This window comes from Rhincodon typus, chromosome 7 (genome assembly GCF_021869965.1).
Source record: "Rhincodon typus isolate 14 chromosome 7, sRhiTyp1.1, whole genome shotgun sequence".
NCBI classification, from domain to species: domain Eukaryota; kingdom Metazoa; phylum Chordata; class Chondrichthyes; order Orectolobiformes; family Rhincodontidae; genus Rhincodon; species Rhincodon typus.
This window is the reverse complement of record NC_063338.1, coordinates 53,147,365-53,170,704: the sequence shown is the minus strand read 5'-3', so window position 1 is coordinate 53,170,704 and position 23,340 is coordinate 53,147,365. Positions and strand designations below refer to the sequence as shown.

Below are 23,340 nucleotides of genomic sequence, written 5' to 3'. Positions count from 1 at the left end.
GGCTCAGAAAAGATTCACCAGGATGTTGCTGAGAATACAAGGTTTGAGTTATGAGGAGAGGCTGAATAGGCTGGGACTTAATTCACTGCAGCATAAGAGGTTGAGGGGTGACCTTATAGAGGTTTATAAAATTGTGGCGGGTATAAATATGGCGGGCATCTTTTCCCTATGGTGGGGGATTTCAATATAAGGGGACTATTGTTGTGACTCTGGAGTCAGACTTAGGTCAAATCAGGTTGAGGATTTTTCTTGCCTAAATCATAGAATTACATAATTCCTACTGTGTAGAAGCAAACCATTCAGCCCACTGAGTCCACACCGACCCTCCGAAAAGCATCCCACCCGACCTACACCCCTTCTCTATTGCTATAACCCTGCATTTCCCATGGCTAATCCACCTAACCTGCACATCCCAGGACACTATGGGCAATTTAGAATGGCCAATCCGCCTAACCTGCATATCTTTGGACTGTGGGAGGAAACCCACGCATACATGGGCAAAATATGCAAACTCCATGCAGACAGTCGTCCGAGGTTGGAATTGAACCCGGGTCCCTGGCGCTGTGAGGCCAGTATACCATGCCGCACCTAAAGGACATTAATGAATTAGTTGGCTTTTTTATGACAATCAACAATGGTTTCATGGTTACTGTTAGAATATCTTTTAATTCCAGATTTATCAATTCAATTCAAATTTCAACATTGTTGCAATGGAATTTAAACTCTTCCCTCATTTGCCTTGTCTCTATAATACTTGTCCAGTGACAAAACCATCACACCGTTCCCTATTGCTTTCCACATGATTTCTGCTACACAATGCACTAATGTATTTTCAATCAGTTTTCAACCCAAATTACAAAGCTTCCAAGCTATCGATTTTGACCTCTAGTGGGGTCACAAAATGAGATTTTAGGCCCTTGAGTTTCATGAAGCTTGGACTGCATGTAACGGCTCTGACGTCTGTTTAAATTCTTGCCTTATTTTTCTGAAGTTAGATGGGCATGGCTATGTTCAAGTGATGACCACCTCCCACCCCCATTCCACCCCACCAAATCAACAATTTTCCTGCTGCCTCCTCAAATTTTGATTCTGGGGTCATTCTCCAAATCTGCAGTAATAAAATTGAGTCACATTCAGAAAAAAAATGAGAAGCACTGCCTTAGCACAATATATTATATATAAAAAATTATTGGTGAAAGATGCAGCTTTCCATAATTAGAACTGGGATAATACAGTAAATAATCATCTATGGAAACTATTTTGAGGTAGAGGATAGCTCAGGCAGACAACATGCAAAAAGAACAGGACATATGTCAGTGATCACCAGTGAGAAAAGGTGATGAGACAAAATTTAAATTTAACAGCATGAGATGTGTCTGCTTTTCCAGAGCTGATCAATAATTTGCCAGCAGAAAGGGTAGAAAAATTGGCAGCCCTTTTATGGAGTTGAACTATTGAAATTCTAGACTGATTGGCATGAGGGCAATAAAAGGTGCAATATTATTATGCTTGCCATAAACACTAAAAATGCAAGCAGTATTTACATTATCAACGGCTGCCAATGATCTCTGATTTGTGGTTTTTTTTTGCTAAGTTGGCTATGTTCCATTGTGCTGTTTTGCATGAATTTCTCACAATTTTGGCCCCACAGATTTGCATATCAGAATTTTATTGGGCTTCTATGTACATCGTAGGACTCTAAATTGCAATTTTAATTGGGTTCTTGTGTTTCTCGAAGCCTTGGTGGTTTATATCAAGTTCTGGACCAAAGTGGGAGCAAAGAGAAAAATGGCAGAAAAACAGCAATAAGATTTACATTGTAATTTTGTGCTTGAGAAAATCAGGGCGATTGATCAACTTGGCTTCAGTGTAACATAGTTGTTGTCTTACCTTTTTACTAATGTCACACAGTTCAAATGAAAATGTGCCATTTCCAACAGCAAGACATTTTCTTGTTCCAACATTAAAAAGCTAGAAATTGATAACAATCATTATTTCACATAGGAACAGGTTATATTTTATTAAATGCTGCTGAGAAAATATTAAACAATCAATATGCTGACAGCTATTTTGAAATTATCAATCTAAAGCTACTGTGGTGACCTGCTTTACTGCCAGAAGATGAAAACTTAAGGCATTTTTCTTTACACAAATTTGTTAACAGTTCTTTACACTAATATCTTAGAGTAGAGTGTCACATCGGTAGTTTCAATTGTTTGAAACAGAGAATAGAAATAAGGATTGATAGTAGAAAATTTCAGAAACACAGATACTGCATTTCCTGAGCTTAATTCATGATGTAACAAATACAGGAAATATTTCACAATTACAGGAAATATTATCACAATGTATATCGAATGGTACTGTGCCATAACTAATATCACTGAAAACTTTATTTGCCTTAATATGGCTTTGTTGGGGGCATTAGAAGGCAACAATGTATTAAACTGACCATTATTCTGTGTATAACAATAAACACATTTTCTATAGCAACTACAAAATCATAGCTTGGTTATGGAACAGGAGGCCATATAGTGCATTGCATCCATGCTAGTTCTCAGCAACAATTACTCACCAATTCACATTTCCCCATCTATTTCCTGATGCCCACAAAATTTCTCCTACAATTGTCCAAATGTCTTTCAAAAGCCACGATTAAACCAGCAACCACCACATTCTCAGGCAGTGCATTCCAGATCCTAAGCACTGTGATTGATAACTTTCACATATTTTAAGATTACCTTTTTAAATTCACAGAAAATTGCCATTAAATTCCCAGGTTCCCTTTCCTGATTTTACCTCAAAAACAATGCCCCTCTGTAAGAACTTACCAAGCCATCACTTCTCACTAATGATGTCCGTAAATCAGGGTAGACATTTTCTAAGTACCACTTAAAGCTCTCACATTGGAGTTTTTTCCGGAGTTCCTTCTGTTTCCTTAAGTCTCCAATATTAAATTCAATATTATTTGCGTTAAGAAGGTGGTGGTAACCATGACCATAGAAAACATCAACGTATTCATCCAGCCAAACTTCTGCTACACGGGCCAGATTCCGCTCTACTGTCTTAATTCTGTTTTTTGGAAATGAGTATGGATTGCCATCACGGAAAATATGGCCCACTCTTGAACATGGGATAATCTCAATTTCTCCTCCACACATCCAGACCTGCTCCACAAACATGAAGAAAATATTTAAACACATAGCAAATAGCAGCAGGAGTAAACAAAACAAGCCCTCAAGAAGGCTCTGTCATATATTATACTAATTATTGATCTTCTGCCTCAATTTTGTTTTGCCACCTACTCTTCATATTCTTTGATTTCCTGAGAAACAAAGTATTTGTCTACCACAGCCTGAAATATACTCAAATACAGAACATCCACAAACCTTTGAGGTAGGCAATTCCAAAGATTCAAAACCCTTTCAGTTAAATAGATTTCTCCAAATCTCAGTCTAATTAAATGTTCACTCTTCATCCAGACCGTAAGCCCATGCTTTAGAATCCTCAGCAAGGAGAAATACCTACCTTGTTAATTTCTTCCTGAAATGTATGATTCAATGCAATCACCTCTCATATATTTTGAACTTCACAGAGTATAGGTCATTTAATTGGCCTCTCTTCACAGGACACCCTCTCACCCCAGGAAGCAATTTAGTGATCCTTTGTTCAACTGTGTCCAAAGCAAGAATACCTTCTATTAAATGTGGAGACCAAAATGGCACACAGTTCACCAAAATCCTGTACAATTTAGCAAGATTTCATTCTTGTGCTCAGATCTCCTTGCAATAATGGTCAACATACCACTTGCCTTCCTCATTTCTTGCTTTACTTGCATGCTAACTTTACATTCCTTGTGTGAGTATGCCTAAATATCTCTAAACATCAATTTTAACACTTCCATACCTTTTAAAAATGTGCTACTTTTCCATTTTTACTACCAAAGTGAATAACATTCCATTTGCCAATATTGATCTCCATCTGTCACTCTACTGCGCACTCACTTAACTTGTTTATATTTTACTGCCTCTTTGTGTCCTTCTCACAGTTTACCTTGCACCATCAGCAAACTTGCAAGTCATAAAGTATTCAATTATCATTAATTGTAAGACTTAAGTCAATTACAATGATAAACAGAGTAGGGAGAACCAACCATAAGACAGGCAGTGAAATCAGTCCACTCTGGGACACCAGCTCACAATGTCTGGTTGACTGGGTGCTTGTCTCTTGCTCCATTGACAGAAGTTTATTTTCTTTTTTTACTTCTTGTTGTGTGCTTGGCTACTAAAAGTTACTCCTTATCTGCTTGTTGTTACCTTTATGTAGCTCAGTGGTATCCCAGAACTCTGACTGGTTTGCCAACACATGACTGGCACATAAGACCATAAGACATCGGAGAAGTAGCTCATTTACCTCATCGAGACTGCTCCGCCATTCAATGAGATCTTGGCTGAACTGATCATCTTCAACCCAATTTTTCTGCATTTCCCTATAGGCTGTGATTCCCTCTTTGATTAAAACTTTGTCTATCTCATCCTTAAACGTACTTAACAACCCAGCCTTGACAGTCACCTGTGATAAGGAATTCCACAGATTCACAACCCTCTGACAGAAGAAATTCTTTTTGATCCTTGTCTTAAATGTTTGATTACTTATTCTGAGATTATGTCCTCTGGTCTTAGACTCTCCCAAAAGGGGAAACAACATTTCCATATCTACCCTGCCAAGTCCTCTAAGAATCTTGTATATTCAATGAGGTTGTCTCTCATTCTTCTAAATTCCAATAAATACAGGCTCAACCCACTCAACCTCTCCTCATAAGATAGTCCTTCCATACCCAGTATCAATCTAATGAGCCTCCTCTGGACTGCCTTCAGTGCCAGTATACCTTTTCTTAGAAAAGGGCCCAAATTATTCACAGTATTCCAGCTGTGGTCCGATTAGTACCTTGTATAATTTTTGCAAAATTTCTCTTTCATACATTATTCCCTCCGAAATAAAGGCCAACATTCCATTTCCCTTCCTTATTACCTCGTGTTGTGGCTTTCTGCAGTTTTTCTCCATTTGAATAATGTTCGACACCTGCTAAAGTGCATAACTTCATATTTCCAATATTATTTTCCAGCTGCTAAGACTTTTCCACTTGCTTAATCTGTCTATATCCCTCTGCAGACTTTTTGTGCCATCCTCACCACTTTGCTTCCCATCTACTTTTATGTCATCTACAAACTTTTACATTCAGTTCCAGATCCAAGTCATTAACATATATTGAAAATAATTGTGGCCCTGGCATTGATTCCTGTGAAACTCCACCAGTTACTGGTTGCTTTTTGAAAATGCTCCCTTATCCCAACTCTGCCTTCTATTAGTTAGCCGATTCTCTATCTATGTCAATATACTACCACCAACACCATAGGGTCTTATTGTGTGAAGTAGCCTAACATGTGGTACCTTATCAAATGCCTTCTGAAAAGCAAAAAAAAAAAAAAAATTACATCTATTGCTGCCCCTTTATCAAACCGGTTTGTTATCTTCTTAAAGAATTCTAACAAAATTTGTTAGGCATACAGTCATGACGCCACACTGATTCTGCTTCATCATATTATGTTTTTCTAAATGCTGTGCTACTACATCTGTGATAACAGACCCTAACATTTTTCCAATAACAGACGTTAAACTAACTGGCCTATACTTACCTGCTTTATATCTCCTTCCCTTTATAAATAAAGATGTTACATTATTGGTTTTTCAATCCTCTAGGACTTTTCCAGTAGCTAAGGAAATTAGATATTACTAGTGCAACCACTATCTCTTCGATACTTCCTCTAATAGTCTAGGATACAGCTATCAAGTCAAGGGACGTATCGGTCTTTACCCTAATTAGTTTCCACAGTACTTGTTCTCTAGTGATAATTATTGTATTTACTTCCTCTCTTCCTCTGCTCCTTAATTACTCAGTAATTTTGGAATGTTATTAGTGTCTCCTACTGTGAAGACTGATGCAAAGTATTTATTCGACTCCTCTGCCATTTCCTGGTTCCCCATTATTCTTTCCCCAGCCTCATTCTTTATGTTCAATTTGGGTTCTCTCTTCCTTTTTATATAATTAAAGAAGCTCTTGGTTGTCCGTATTAATATTACTTGCAAGTTTACCCTCAAAATTTATCTTTTTTTTGGTTGTTTTTTACTTTTTAGAACTTTCCTACTCTTTGGATTACTACTTTCCTACTCCTTGACATATCGTATGCTTTTTCTTTCAATTTGATGCTCTTTTAAATTTCCCTGGTTAACTATGGTTGGCTTAACCCCTTCCTAGAGTCCTTTGTTTCCTCACTGGGATATATCTTTGTTGTGAGCCATTGACTATTTTCTGAAGTGGGTGCCATTGTTTTTCAACCACCTTTGCTGCTAAACTCCTTTCCTGATCCACTCGAGCCAGTTCTGCCTTTGTAAGTCCTTTGTAATTATCTTTATTTAAGCTTAGCACTGTTGTTTCCAACTCAGGTTTCTCACTCTCAAATTGAGTGCTAAATTCTACCATGTTATAGTCACCAGTTTCCTCAGGAATCTTTTACTCTGCCACCATTTATTAAGCCTGCCTCATTACGCATCACCAGATTCAAAATAGCAGGATCCACAACATATTATTTCAAGAAACATTCCTGAATAAACTTTAAGATTTCTTCCTCATAGCTATCTCTGCCAATCTGACTATTCCAATCTGCGTGAAGATTAAGGTCATCCATGAATAATGTACTACCTTTGTTACATGCCCTCGCTATTTCCTGATTTATTCTCTAAAGCACAGATGCTACTAGCAGACACAAAATACATACTGACAAGTGGAAACAGACCTGACACCGCAACAGGGAAATAAAATCATCTACACACTAAAGAGACTCGAACAGAGCACACAAATCATCAAACAGACTAAACTAGAAGAAACACACCAACTCATAAACAACATTTTCACCGGCATCAAATTCACCAGAGAAGACTAAAAGAACAAACAGCTCCCATTCCTGGACGTGATGGTAGAATGCAGGGCCTACGGGGAATTGCTAACCAAAATATACAGAAAGGCCACACACACGGATCAAGTCCTAAATTTCAACTGTAACACCCACAACACCCACAAAAGGAGTTGCGTAAAAACACTGTTCAAACGAGCCACAACACACTGCAGCAGCCCAGAACTATGCCAAAATGGAGAAGAATACCTCCACCAAGTATTTAGAGACAATGGATACTTGAACAGCTGGGTTCGACGATGCCTGTCACACAAACAACAACAGGAAAATACAGTACATCCCCGAAACACTTGTCATGTTACTGTACATCAAGAATGTATCTGAACTGATCACAATACTCCTACAGCCACTGGGCATCAGAGTAGCACACAAACCTACATCAACCCTACGCCAACTGTGAACAAGAACCAAAGACCCCTTAACCACTATGGATAGAACCAACGTATTATACAAGATTCCATGCAAGGACTGCGGCAAACATTACATTGGAAAGACAGGAAGGAAACTGGCTGCGAGAATACAAGAACACCAACTAGCAACAAAAAGACATGACCAATGCTCATTTCTCTCTATACACACAGAGAACAATAACCACCAGTCCGATTGTGACAAGGTTAGGATCCTAGGACAAGCCAAACAGAGACAAACACGGGAATTTCTAGAGGACTGGTTCTCCATCAAGAAGGCCATCAATAAATACATCGAACTAGACCCTATGTACATATCACTGCAAAGAAAAGCTGGAAGTGAGATAATCAACTCCAACAGGCGCCAGAGTTTAAATAACAAACCGGAAAATACAACAACGCTTCATCGGAGGCTGCACTGATGATTTACCCAGCAGGGTAATGAGATGTCTGCAAACTAACGAACCAGCTCGGCGAGCAAACCAACCATAGCATTCACAACCTGAGCTACAAATCTACTCAAGAATCTTGATTTATTCTGTCTCACTGTAAATCTAATATTATGGGGACACATGATCAGTCTCATCCGTGTTTGTTGCCAGAGCATGTTGTTTTAAAATTTGATATAAATTAAATTTACTATGATCATATTTCCTCCAGAGGATCTTATGTCATGAGGTTACTAATTAAACATGCCTCTTTGTACAATACTATTTCCCCAATTGTTTCCTGAACATATTTCTTCAGGAAAATGTCGCATATGTATTCTAGAAACTCATCTTCCAGATTATATTTGACAATTGACTTATCCAGTACATATAAAGATTGTGGTGCTCGTAATATTGTTAGATAAATAGCATGAGGTTTAGAAAAAACCCACAGCACAGATTTAACTTTCATTTTGGCTAAGGTAGACTTGGGATCTATTTCCTCACCCTGACCTCAAAATGGGAAGAAAACCATGGGGGAACTAACACTCTGTGGGGCTTTATCATGGGCTCACAGATCTCATCAGAGAAAGAACATTGCCCACTGTATTGATTAAAACCAGGTGGACCTCACTGACTACAAGATCCTTGATTAGAGTTGTTAAGCTGGGCCAATCAGGAAAGTCCTTGCCAACCAATATAAACAGGAGATTTGGCATCACCTTGGTTCAGGGGACTGACTCTGAGTTCATTGGTCATGGCCAGTGTACTGTGCACAAGACAAAATACTGGCCTCTATGCAGATTATTTCAGTGGCAATGAGAGTGGGATAGTATGTACCTGAAGAACATTCACTTACAACAGTCATCTTGGAGTTGGGGTAAGCATTTCTGCCATCATGCCTTTATTTGGGAAGCTTGATTCCTTTGATCCTGCTTTTGAAGACTGGGCCCAGTGTGTAGAAGGAATGTGGCACTTTATCTGGGCTGATAACATTGGGGCAGATGCGATGTCACAAATAATCAGTGGCTGCAGTGTGTGCCAGGGTGCTGATGGGATGGTAAGGTTGTTGTTGTATTAAAAACTTACCTTTTGTAGCAGTGACCTTGTTTTCAGTGGTGGGTCTGTGGATAGAATGTGAGCCAGGAGGGAACTAATCTATTTGGGCACTGGCTAAACTGGAAAAACTACATGTGTAGTGTCTCCTACCCATCCTCCTCCTTTAAACCAAAAAACTGTGGAGGGTTGGTAAAGTAAGGCTTTTTTAAATTCTTCTGGAAATCTAGAGTAGAGAGAATGGAAGCTAGGGCAGCTGTATGCTCCTCTTGCAGGATGTGGGAGGTAAGGGTCACTGCTGGTGTCCCTGCTGACGTCACCTGTGATCAGTGCATCCAGCTCCTCAAAAAACAGCATGCTGAAGCCAGATGAACTCTGGATCATTTGGGAGGCTGAGGTGGTGATAGAGAAGAGTTATAAGAAGGTGGTCACATCCAAGGTACAGGAGAAAGGTAGCTGGGTGACTGTCAGGAAGAGGAAAGGGAATAGACAGACAGTGCAGGGATCTCCTGTGTTCCCCTCAATAAGTATACTGTTTGGGAGGGGGGGGAGGGGAAAAGACGAGGGGAAGACCATAGCAGACAGGTCTCTGGCACTGATTCTGGCCCTGTGACACAGAAGGGAAGGGGGGAGAATAGGACGGCAATTGTAGTGGGGGATTTAATAGTAAGAGGCACAGACAGGCAGTTCTGTGGCTGCAAATGAGATGAACGGGTGGTATGTTGCCTCCTGGGTGCCAGGGTCTGTGATGTCTTGGATCATGCCTTCAAGATCCTTAAGGGGCAGGGTGAGCAACCAGCAGTCATGGTACACATCGGTACCAATAATATAGGTAGAAAAAGGACTGAGAATGTGGGGGGGGGGGGGGGAAGTACAGGGAGTTAGGTTGGATGCTGAGGTCCAGGACAAACAGGGTAGTTATCTCTGGATTACTACCAGTGCCATATGATAATGAGGTAAGAAATAGGGAGAGAGTGCAGTTAACATGTGGCTACAGAGCTGGTGTAGGAGGGAGGGCTTCCATTTTGTGGATAATTGGAACACATTCTGGGGAAGGTGGAACCTGTACAGTGAGGACAGGTTGCACCTGAACCGGAAGAGCACAAATATCCTGGGAGGGAGGTTTGCTTGAGCAATACAGGATGGTTTAAACTAGATTGGCAGGGGGTGGGGAATGGGATTTCTAATTCAGAGGATGAGGTATTTAGCCTTCCAACAGACATGACAGGGAGAGAGGCTGTTAATAAAGAAATGCGGTCAATGGAGTGTAATTGCGGACATGGATGGTTTGAGGTGTGTCTACTTCAATGCTAGAGGGGATATGGATAGCGTGAATAGCCAAGGTCCCTTTTCCTAGGATGGGGGAGTCCAAAACTAGAGAGCGTTGGTTTAAGGTGAGGTAGATATAGGGGAGATGTCAGAGGTAGGTTCTTTACTCAGTGGTCAGGGCTTGGAATGCATTGCCAGAGAGGATAGTGGAGTTGGCCTCATTAGGGGCATTTAAGCAGCTATTAGATAGGCATATGGATGATAGTATAAGGTAGGGGTGGAGGTTAGATAGACCTTAGGATTAGGGTAGAAGTTCGGCACAACATCGTCGGCCAAAGGGGCTGTGCTGTACTGTTCTGTGTTCTAATCTTTCTGACTGCTTGTGGACCCACAGCATTTTTTGGTTATAAGGGGCTTAACTTTCCCAGAGGCACCACACTAAAACCTTCCAAGAGTTGACTGAGTTGGTTAAGGAATATTAGCACTCTAGCATCTCAGGATGAGAGGAGGGTTATCGATTTTATTTGGCTGCTAGAGAACTGGTGGAATCCATTGGGATTTTTGAGATTAAAATGGCTGGCAGAGGCACCTGATTTTGGGTTAACCCTAAGTGAGATGCTGAGACCATTTGGTATGTGGGATTAATGATGTAACCATGCAGAAGTGCCTACTAGCTGAAGCCCAACTGAACTTCAAACAGGCGCTGCAACTGGCTTCGTCATTAGAAAATGTGGCAAGTGGAGCATTGGAACTACAGGGCATCCCAATGAAAGTGGACCCCCTGACCTGTCTGTCTGAGCTTGGGGAACACCACTTGAGTGTAGGCAATTCCAGAGCCTCAGGCAGGACCCTAGGCCAGCCCACAGCAAAACCCCATAACAAAGGTGAGTCTCAGCCAAGTGGCTAAAAAGTTCTTAGGATCTGGGCTGGCAAGCCATTGTAGTTGCTGCTGGTATGTGGTCCAAGACAGCAAAGGAGTCCTACAAGACCTGATTTGAGTAAGAAAACTTGTAGGCTGGTACCCAGGAGAGTGCACACCCTGGAAAGTCCCCCGACATGTGGGTTGGAACAAATAAATTGCACAGCAACATCTAAATTGGAACCTATTTAAAATTAATGTTTGGTTAAATAGTCAACTAGTTCCCATGGAGGTCTCAGTGCAGCTGTATCTTCGGTTGAAGAAGCTGTCTTTAACAAGATTCACTCAGGACTCCAATCCTTAGGTTTGTGCAAGATCTCAGCCAGACTGAACATACACTGGGGAACTGTTGCAAATCAAGGGTACGACTTTGGCTCCAGTCTGCTATGAGAAGCAGTTGGTGCAGTTACCACTGATGGTAATAAAAGGCTTGGGTCCAAACCTATTGGGGTGGAATTGGTTGGTTGAGAAAGATTCACCTAGATTGGCTCAACACTTCTTGATTAGAAAATGGCTGCCTCCGTGAAGTCGTAGAGAAATACCCAGGACTCTTCAGGAGGGGCTTGGGACTGTCAAAGGGGCCAAAGCCATTTTACATGTTGACCAGGAACCAATTCCAAGATCCTGCAAGGCCTGCCTGGTGACATTTGCATTGTGGGCAAAAGTAGAGGTGGAAATCAGGAGGTTGGAGAGTGACGAGATCATGAAACCAGTGCAGTTTGTAGAATGGGCAGCACTGGTCATACTGACAGTGAAGCCAAAAGGCTCAGTTTGCCTCTGAGCATCTTAAGCAAACCATAAACTGCTTCTCGCAACTGGATAAATACTGAATCCTTGTGTAGAGCACTTGTATGTCAAGTTGGTGGGGGAATGTCCTTTACAAAGCTGGACATGAGCCAAGCCTACCTGCAATTGTGACTGGATGAGGAGTCCCAGAAGTATGCTGCAATTGATGCCCATAAGGGTTTATAACAATATACAAGACTGCCACTTGGGTATCATCAGCCTGTGCCCTTTTCCAGTGAACCATAGAGAACATTTTACTAGTGTTGTCATTTATCTGGATGACATTCTACTAACTGGGAATTCCAAAAAAGAGCACTTGAACTTGGACATAGTGCTTAAACATTTCTCCCTTCGAAGGGAAAAGTGTGTGTTCCCAGTGCCCCAAGTTGGAGGATAAAGTGAGGGCGATCAAAGGAGCCCTGGCTCCCATGTCTATATCAGAGCTTAGGTCTATGCTTGGGTTAGTGAATTATCATGGAAAATTCATACGTAAACTGGCCTCCATCTTGGCACCCATACACCTAGTTTTGCTACTGAAAAAGAATCAGCCTCAGAAATGGTCGTGTGGCCAATAAGTAGCCTTTAGGGAAGTGAAAAAGCAGCCACTGTCATCTAAGGTGTTGGCCCACTGCAATCGAAGTGAGGTAGTGCTGACATGCGATGCCTCCCCATACAGCATCAGGGTCGTGCTGGCTCATCTGTGGCCCAATGGAGAGGAATGCCCAATGGCATAAGCTTCCTGGACTTGGCTGATGCTGAATGCAAATCTCAGAAGGAAGGTTGGCAATCATCTTTGGTGTGAGGAAGTTCCAACAGTACCTTTATGACAGAAATTTTTCATAGTAACAGATCACAAACTCCTGCTAGGGCTACAAAGAGGACAAGGCCATGCCGCCCATAGCTTCTGGTAGAATTCAGCATTGGACCCTTATTCTCAGCGCATATAAGTTACAGCACTGTCCAGGAAACAAAATGGCTAATGAGGATGCTTTGAGTCATGTCCCCCTGGCAGATATTCCACTGGTGCCTCCCCTGGAAGAGTCTGTTTTGGTTCTAAAATTGCTGGACATCCTTCCAGTCACCACTGACAATATCTGACTGTTGTCACAAAGATCCTGTCCTAGTGAAACTAAAACAGCTGGTGGTAATGGGGGTAACAGGAGGGCCATTGTAACCAGACTGAATCTTTTCCAGACACGGCAAGACCAGCTCACCATAGAGGATGGCATATTACTGTGGGGAGCAAGGGTAATTGTTGCAAGTAAAGGTTGCTGCCAGATACTGGCTGAACTCCAGCAGGGTCATCCAGGGAATTCCAAGATGAAGATGCTAGCAAGAAGCATGTTTGGTTGGATGCAGAAGTAGCTGCTTTGGGGCAGCACCCAGAATGCCACCAAGGACAAACAATTGCCACCAGCAGCACTCCAGGTAAACCCTCAACTTGGTTGCATGTCGACTATGCCTGTCATTGCATGGGCTCAATGTTCCTGGTCGTTGTGGAATCTCATTCAGTGTTTGGATGTGCATAAAGTTTGTTCAGCAAACTCCGGGATGATGGTTGAGAAGCTGTGAACATCATTCGCGATACACTGACTCTGGGAGTATTGATCATGGATGATGGGATGTCACTTATCAACAGGGAATTCAAATGTTTCCTGAAGTCAAATGACATTTGGCATGTAAGGACAGCTCTGTACCATCCATTGTCCAATGGTCTAGTGGAAACAGTGGTCCATATGTTGAAAGCAGGCTTAAAGAAGAACCCTACAGTGTCACTTGATACCAGATGGTCCCAGTGCCTATTCAATCATAGGCCCACCCCACACAACAGGGATAGCTAAAGCAGAGTTGCTGATGGAAAGAACACTTCACACCAGATTAAACCTGATATTCCCAGACTTAGTGGTGGGTGAAACAGCAGCAGGAATGCCAATGCCACAGGCCTCCTCTAAGTGAGAGACAATTTAATTTAGGGGATCAAGTCTGGTACCAGAACTATGGAAATGGCCTTGTATGCATCTGAGGCAAGGTTGAGGTTGAGTTCCCCTACAAACCTCATAGGTGAGGGGAGGTGATGGCCTAGTGGTATTATCACAAGACTGTTAATCCAGATCTCCAGATAATGTTCTGGAGACTCCAGTTCAAATCCCACCATCTATTGTGGTGGGAACTTGAATTCAACAAATATTTGGAATTAATTATGTAATGATAACCATGAATCCATTGTTGACAGAACAGCCAGAAGGCCTGTCAAAAATTGTACCTTCTTCCCTTCCATCTAGTGCTGAGGAAACAGTCTGAGATGGATGCAGCGTCAATACCATTATCACTGGAAGAAGAGGAAACTCTCTCTCCCAAGACACTGGAGACAAGAGATGGGCTACGGTCTGGCACACCACCTGTATCAGAGTCCGATTCAGAAAGCGGACCTGGGGTGAAAATGTTGCAAGAAAAGCTTTGAGAAAGACCAGGCCTATGTCTACAGACTTAGGGGTAAGGGATGTAGGTGGGCCTTGTTTTCTACAAGGGCCTTGATTGGGGTTGTTAACCTGGGCAAATCCGGAAAGCCCTGGCCACCAATATTAATAGGAGATTTGAATCTCCTCAGGTCAGGGGACTGACTCTGAGCTGGCTGGCCACAGCCAGTGTACTGTGCACATGTAAACTTAATGGTAACATGGTATCAGGATACCAGCCTCTGCAGTTATTTCACCCACATTTTGCCACCAGCCAGCACAGGAAATCTGCTGGCTGCTTGCTGTAGGTCTTTCCTGTTGCACATTTAAATGCCAATTCTGGCAGGAAAGATCCCTTAAAGTGGCATAAATTGCTGAATTAAGGTGATGGGTAAACCCAGCTGGCAAGAGGGTATAAATTAATACTTTAACTTTTCTTTCTTGGACCTTCTTTGAGGTTGTAGTATTAATGTCAAACTCTATCTTCTGTTTAACACTGTTTTTTGCTCAAAACATCACACTACTGTCTTGTCTTGCCTTGACTTTTGTGTCCAATTTTCTCTTCAAATGATCCCTTCCTCAGACTTTTAGTTTAAAGCCCTAGTTCTATGCTATGCCTGGACACTGGGTACCGGCCCAGTAATAGTGAAGCCTATCCAAATGGAACATCTTCCTCTTTCCCCAATTCTGGTGCCATTGCTCTGCAAATTATTTAATTCCCTTCTTTCCACATCACATTTGATTAGGTGTTTAATTCTTTAATCTGTTTGATTCTATGGCCCAGGAAACACTGTCTTTAAGGTTCCTTGTTTATTTTGAACTGTGGCTTCTCAAACTCCCTCAGCAGATCATCATTCCTAGTTCTACTTATGTCATTAGTTCCTACTTTAGTCAAGAAGATAACTGATCATTCCCCCAACTCCTCCACAGCCAAGTACATCTCCAGCCATAAGGACATGTCAAAAGCAACACAACCTTCAGAATTTGTGGTCATGGCTGAAGGGAACAGTATCAATTACTCTGACTATACTGGCTGTTAGCACTACCACATTCTTTTCCATGCCCCTCACTTGAATTAAGTCTATTTGAATGGCATCAAGAACCATTTAACATCATGGTTCAGTTTGCCCAGCCACAATGCAGTTCCTCTACATACAAGTTGTAAGCAAGGCACAAATCAATCAACCCATCTCCCCTGCCTTAGGCAACAAGCATTACTGAGCAACAAAAGTATCTTTCTTCAAAATAATTGCACATACACTTCAACATACAAAAGCTATCATGTATACTTGAAGCTGGAAGATATTAAGCAGGTGTTTAATACCCTTTTCTCAATCTCTGGTTTGAAATTAACAACTGCCAATAGCATCCACTACACTGTTTCCCCCATTTCGTAGTTGCTGAGTATTAATAGTCTAAACAGCTTACATTAGCAGTTAAAGATTTCATGTTCATTTGCAAGGAACACATTACCTCAGTGATTTCATATTTTTCTGGCTCCCATTTATCTATACATTTAGTTGGCTTTAAAAAAATGTCCTTTCTACTTGCAAGCACACTCCCTCCCCACTTCAGCTTTCCTCTCTCCCTCCTATCTGGTGCAGTGTCCCCATCCCCATTCTCTGTGCTGCATAGCCTTTCCCTGCCTCCTTGCAATTTCCTCTCTCTCCAACTCCTAGCAACCTCTCATTCCCATACCCCTTGAGCCTTCTCTTCCTCACCTGCAATTTCACGTGGTCTAATTTATTGTTAATGTACTGCAATAACACCATTTCATCAGTTTTGTTTTCCAATGAATTAAACTGCAATCTGGAGAAACTTTGATAATTCAATCAATTCTGCTTCCCAAACTGCTGTAACACTTCAAAATAAATCAATTTATATAAAATTTTCTTCACTATTCTGGTTGTCTGTCATCTAGCTATGATTTTTTTCAAGCATACCCTCATGTCTTAAACTGAGTAAGTCAGCCTTTTGATTGTGTACTTAATGATGATACCATTGTTAATATTCCTCTTCCTTCTCACTACTTGATCACTTTAGTGTATGCACAATAATCTTTATTACTAGCCTTGCTTAAGATGATTATTTTAAAAGTATTTTTTTTCTAAAAGAAAACACAGGTAGGTGAGAGAAACCAAAGAGGAAGAACAATGACTTTCTGAATTAGAAAGTTCTTCAATTTTCTCAATACTTGTATTCAGGTGTATCCAAAGTTTGATACACTTGAGCCTAGAAATTAGTCTACTTCAGCTCACCTTGTTGAGGACAGGTTTTGGTTCTCTTAAAATGTTAGAAAATTACACTCAACTTTAAAAGTTTTAAATTTTGACAATAAACATAATTTGAACTCCTGGTGAAAGGGGTATGATGATACCTTAAATGACAGCTCCATGTTTTCTCCACCCCAGACCTCCAAACCTGCATCGTAAGTACCCAATTCGTAAAAATATTTCTTATCAATGGAAAATAATCCTCCTGCCATTATTGGACACCTAAAACGCAAATAATTATAGATTTAAAGCAGTGTTACATATTTATCAGCTTTTTGGACAACATAAAAAGTGGAGGATTGCATTATTATCACTGCAGCCATAATTTCACCTGGATAATACACCAAACAGCATGTAGCCAGTATTAAGGAATGGTTCCAACATTACTCACTCTCTGACTCTGTCATTAAACACCTTTCCTTGAAAATTGACTAGAGGGAAATTAATACTGTCACAGAAAAGTACTCAATGAGATAAGTGGAGGATGGATTTTCTGAGGGGCGGCAATCTCATACAGAAAACCACTCTGCTCCTTTTCCTTACAAAAGAAGGGAGGCCTACACTTCTGTGAGGCGATCTCAACTCCAAGTAAGGTTCCTTCAGAAGTGCAGAGCCACACTTCCAGTCTGACATAATGCAGAATTGTCAGGAAGGCATGCCATGCACCTCTTTCACAGTAGTCAGCAGCTATATTTGAATTTTAAAGGTCCTGACAGCTGCTATCAAATAGTTGGTACATAAGGTGTGTGATGTTGGGGTCCTGGGAGGGTAAGGTGCATAATGGGTGTAGGGTATCAGGCTAGTAGAGTCAGGTGGGTAGAGGTGTGGTGTCAGGCAGTAGGATTCCAGATGGATATAGCTATGGGTGATAGCTAATTAGGGTGCCAAGTGGATAGAGTGCCAGGGAGCTAGGAAAGTAGGGTACCAGCTGGGGTGTAGGTAGGCTGCCAAGTGTATAAGGTACTGGGGTACAAGGTGGTCAGGTGAGTGTGGTAGGGTAGGTTGGGACCCATGGGCAAAATTAGGGCTGCTGGGGAGCAGAAAGGGTGGGTGTCAACTATGGGGAGTTCTGGGTCTGGTAGCAGTTGCATTGGGGGAAAGGGGTCAGTTTAGGTGTGCAGCTGGGAAGAAGGGAGCACATTAGGTGGTGGGGTAAGGGATGTCAAAGTCTGGCAGCAAGGGAAGTGAGATTTGGTTTGAAGGTTGTCAGAGGTTGTGGATGTCTGTGGGCGTGTAAGTTATGTATAGGGTCTGTTGCATAATTATGCAGGAGTTAGACTATATATGTAATAGTCTGACCTTTCATGAATAACTACTCACCTCATTTCATTGGAACCCTCCCAATTCTGCATTTAAGTGGAAACTTTTAGACCAGTTCAGGCATTGGGAAGTTTCAATTTTATGGGTAACTTCTTCAGTGTGCTACACCAGGAATTGCACTAGGTCCTAATGTGTAACTTCCCTCTATGCTAGAATATCTATTGATTGCTAGGCTAGGGAACAAATAGAACAGGCTGCTAGAAGAACAGGGCTAGAAACAATAAAGATGAGCACAGGAGGAATAGACAAAGTGCCAAACTGCAGCCTACTTTCCAAAGAGCATGCTGGGCAATAACTTACATTGGATAGTTAGCAAGTAAGATTTGTAGGATTCATCAAGTTATAATGTAACATTATCATGGAAGTAGGTTTTTGTCATTTTCGTTCTGGCTTTCTTAAACAGCTCAAATGAGGAGTTTACAGACAGGACAATTTCAAAGATGTTTACAAGGAATTGCAAAAATTTATCAACAATTTTCTCAATTTACCTAATTGGGTCCATTTCTTTTAGATTATATTTTTTAATAACTTCATCAGGTATCGCCTTCCACTCAAAATTCATGGGCCAGGTAAATACTCCCCGTAGAAAACTACTTACTCCTACATAGCTAAAGTAGAAACAAAAATTTTAGATATTAACACACATTACTGATTCATTTATGAATGAAGACATTTTTAGAAAACACATAGCAGAGGCAATTCCATTAAAATAAACAAAATAATAATCTCCAGTCCATAAACACTCTTTTAGAAAGTCAATAGGAACTTTTGTATATTTCAAATTAAATCTACCACAATGATTCCATGCAGATCACAATAGCAAGAGGAGAATGTTACTTTCACACGTGGGGTGTGGAGCAAGAACTGTGGTCTTACATGCTTGTAAAAAGGTGCTTTAACTCATTCTAATCTATTCAGAAGGTCAGTATTTCTCATAATGACATAGTCTGCAGAAACACTGTTCATGTGTCAGAACTAAATTCTATTGATTGCTGGTTGTAATGGTTCTAAAGCTCCCTAAAATTCAATGTACTGTATTTCTGTCAACCTCCATCAAGTTGCTCATCCTATGGCCAGTCTGATCCCTAATCAGCAATGTGTTCCATGCTGCATGCAAATAATCTCTAACTGCAGTACCAGTTCCAAAAGCATCCTGCAAATTATTTCTGCACTGTTCCATACCAGAAAATTTTGTTTTCAGTTCATTCAGATGCAATAGATTTCATCCTCTCTTGGCAACTCTCAAAGTACCAGAGCATTTGTTTTAAAGTACAGTAGCACTTCTCTCCATTACTGCATCTTCAACTGTAGGACTTCCAATATAATAACTGTTTCCCCATATTTCTCCCTGCTGTCTAATTCTTACTAAAGGACTACTTGTTCTTAAAGCAAATGCATTATATTTTAATGCCAGCTATCCATTTAAGAGTTTACCAGGCTTAAGAAATTTCACTTTACACATAAGAGGAGGTCAAAAAAGGAGCTAGATGCAAGATTTGATGAAGTAACTGGTGCAGGATTTTCCAAGTCAGTAACATATGCATGCCTTTTTTTTAAATGTCAGTATCAATGTCATTTGTCCCTTCTACTTTCTGGAAAAAGCTTAATTTTAATCTCAGGAGAGATTGAAGAACAAGGGGCAGACAAAGTGGCATAGTGGTTAACACTGCTGTCTTTACAGCACCAGGGACCGGAGTTTGATTCCTGTCTTGGGTGACTGCAAACTTCACAGACATTCTCTGTCTATCTGGGTTTCTGCTGGTTGCTACAGTTTCCTCCCACAGTCCAAAGGTTAGGTGGACTGACTATGATGAATTGTTTGTAGTGCCCAGGGATGTGCAGGTTTGGTGCATTAGCCATAGTAAGTGCAGGGTTATGGGGATAGGGTGGGATGCTCAATGGAAGGTCAGTGTGGCTTCAATGGGCTGAATGGCCTCCTTCTGCACTGTAAGGATTCTAGGATTCTAAAGAAGTGAATTTTTTAAAGGAACCTTCTGACTAACAGTCCATATCACAGATGATACTCTTGGCTAATCCCCATTGAGCAGTTTACTGTTAAAACTGCTTGTAATTTGACAGCTGTTAAATTCCACCATGGTGTTTGAGACTAGTTACAAGGTTTTATAACAATCAACCACATTCTAAACAAAATAACCCACATTTCAATAAACAATAAACTTGCTCCAACTTCTAAAATTTGTAGATCTTTTGAGAGTTCAGGTTCCAGATTCATAACTTTTGCCAAAAACAAACTGATTCTTCCTTGAGCCAAATTGTAATTGTGTACCAAGTTTAACTGAAATCCATCCATTTGATTTTGAAACATAGATTGCTGACAGACTAATACAGTGTGAAAACATTACCTCCACCCACCTTGTGTGAAAAATAATGGATTCAAGTGCATTGTAACTTGTGTAGGAGTAAATGGAGATACATCATCCAACCAGATTGTGTTAAGGAGCTGACTGTGAGACTATCTTTCCAAATAATGATACACCAACTGCCCGGTTTGAAGTTATGAACTCAGGTGATGGTAAAACTGGACAACTCAAATCCGAGTGAAATCTGGTTTGACAGACCATAAGCTTTGTTTTTAATTTGCTTTCCATGGTTGTCAGTCATTGAACATATTCCCACAAGCTGCTAATGTACTGTTAACAAAAAACATCAAAGTTTATTACACACAAAGGAGGATTAAAAAAACGCTATGCCATATAGGAATTATTTGAAACTCTTTCAACACATCATCTAAAACAGAGATTCAACCTTTTTTTATTCTCAATAACAACAGCACATTGGCTCAGTGGTTAGCACTGTTGCGTCACAGTGCCACAGACCTGGGTTTGATGCCAAACTTGGGTGATTGTCTGTGGGGAGTTTGCACATTTTCCCATGTCTGCATGGGTTTCCACCGGGTGCTCTGGTTTCCTCCCACCATTCTAAGATGTGCAGGTTGGGTGGATTGGCCATGCTACAGTGTGCATGGTGATGAGGAATGTGCTGGCTAGGTGGATGGTAAATGCAGGGATAGGGTAAGAGGCTGGGTCTGATTGTGATGCTCCGGACGGGTCAGTGCAGAATTGATAGACCGAATGGCCTCTAACTACACTGTAGGTGCTTCTATACTCAAACTCGGTGGCGGGGGGGAAGGAGGCGGAAACACTGTTTCCACTTTAATTTCCAGTCAAAAGGAACTTTACAGTATGTGGTTGCTTTTTGGAAACATCTATAATCACTCAATGACTAAAGAAGATAACAATGTCTTGTTTTGAAATTCTTGAACAAACAACTAACACAGTTCACTGAAGAATTCTTTTCTTCTGCCCTGACTGTGAGACCTCTAAACTGATGATACTTCTCACTGGAAGAAACCTGCACACCCCCTGACTTTCTACCGTTCTTTAACACTTTTTTTAAAAAAAGTGTTTAAAGGAAAGGAATCTGGTTTGTCTTGTTTGGTAATAGCCATTATTTCCTCTTTTCTATCTTTGTTTTTTAAAAGCACTGAACTATATACCTCAATATTTTTAAGACCTCATTTAAATGCATGCAACCTAATTTCCAGACACAACCACAATGAATCTAAAACTACATTCTTCTCTTTTTAACAATCACAGTAAAGAAATAAGAAATCATACTTAAAGCTTTGACTGCAGCAAAACTAAGAAATACTCTTTTGTCAAACAAAGAGACTGAGGAGTGCAGGTACATACTTCCTTGGAAGTGGCGTTACAGGTAGACAGGGTGAAAAGATGAATGGAACACTTGCCTTCACTGACCAGAGCATTGAGTACAGGGGTTGGGACACTGGTATGGCCACACTTGGCGTACTGCATACAATTCTGGTCGCCCTGCTGTAGGAAGGATGTTATTAAACTGAGGATGGTGCAAAAAAAAATTTGAGGATATTACTGAGATTGGAAAGTTTGAGTTATAAGCATGGGCTGGGACTATTTCCTTGGAGCGTAGGTGCCTGGGGGTGACCTTGTACAGGAAAGATTTAAAAGGGACATGAGGGGCAACTTTTTCATACTGAGGGTGATGCATTTATGGAACAAGCTACAGGAAGTGATAGAGGTGAATACAATTGCTACATTTAAAAGACATTTGAACAGGTACATGGATAGGAAAGGTTTAGAGGGATATGGGCCAAAAGCAGGCAAATAGGACTAGTTCAGTTTAGGAAACCTAGTTGACATGGATGAGTTGGGCTGAAGGGCCTGTTTTAGTGCTGTATGACTATGACTCCAAAGGGCTTTATATGCAACCTCGGTTGTGATTTATCAGAATGTGAGGAAATTTACTGTGGAACACACGAGCTGTTCATCTATTTGATATGGAATAATAGATTAGTCTTACTATTGCTGACATCCTCAGGATGTCTGATTCTAACTAGCTCCCGTATACTTTGACTGTTGGCTCTGCCCACCACTTTGTCAAGCAAACTGGAAGCAGCTTTTACCAGTGGATACCAGAGCTCCTAAGCAGAGTAACTCTTCTGTTCCATACTTTTTTTTTCATATCACCCCCAAGTAGCATTAGCAAATGAAGACATTCTAATGATAGCAAATTGATTCTACTATTTTTGAACAACAATTTTCACAACTTACACTTGTAAAGCTATGTTAACATAAAATAATGCTGAATGCCACAGCAGGCAATGAGAACAAAAAGTTTCATCATCATTCCTTTAACTTAATGTTACGCAGGCAGCAGAAGTTTCTGCTAGGTGAAAGGCAGGAGCTAGCCAGGAAAGTATTAGAACTGTTAAAGGTAGCAGATGGCAAAAGCAAGACTGAAGGTTTTGGTAGAAGCAGGGCCCAGGTTTGGTTGTAGATGGCAAATATTCTGAAGGTGGAAATCGATTGCAAACAGTTGGCTTCAATCTGAGAGAGATAGAACGGGGAGGGAGAGAACTGCATTTGTAGTGTTAGAAGTTTGGGATTATTAAATCCATGGACTTCGTTCCTATGTTTAAATGGGAGAAACTGAAAGTCAAGGAAGTGTGTTTAAAAAACAATGACACCGACTGTTGTGCAGAGGTAGAACAGGGTGTTGTCAATGTACATATATAATCTGACGTTACATCAAGTTTTGTCACTTAGGAACACAGTAAATAGCAGGATTAGACTTGTTCTGCCATTCAAAGAAAAGATGGTCGATCTTCTATCACTACACCATTTTCCTTCACTATCCCTATACACCTCATGTCTTAACATCCAAAAACCTACCCATTACTGTTTTGAACATGCACAGTGATTGAGCCTCAAAGGCTAGAGTATTCACCACCTTCTGAGTGAATCCATCACTCCTTATTCTGAGTCTTAAGTGTTCCCTGATGTTGCCAGTCAAGGTAAACATTAATTCCTGTACCCATAAAATGAAATAAAGAACT

The 23,340-nt window shown here is 40.8% G+C and overlaps 1 protein-coding gene across 1 annotated transcript in view; it reads right to left on the bottom strand.

Moving 5' to 3' along the window:
* Window positions 1-23,340, bottom strand: part of LOC109912788 (polypeptide N-acetylgalactosaminyltransferase 5) — a 69,034-nt gene that overhangs the window by 5,751 nt on the left and 39,943 nt on the right. Inside the window, exons 5-8 of the mRNA XM_048599019.1 lie at window positions 18,434-18,553; window positions 16,730-16,847; window positions 2,832-3,167; window positions 1,891-1,971 (exon numbers count right to left, since the gene is read on the bottom strand). Of these exons, the coding sequence (XP_048454976.1) occupies window positions 1,891-1,971; window positions 2,832-3,167; window positions 16,730-16,847; window positions 18,434-18,553 (655 nt within the window). The remainder of the gene's footprint in view (window positions 1-1,890; window positions 1,972-2,831; window positions 3,168-16,729; window positions 16,848-18,433; window positions 18,554-23,340) is intronic.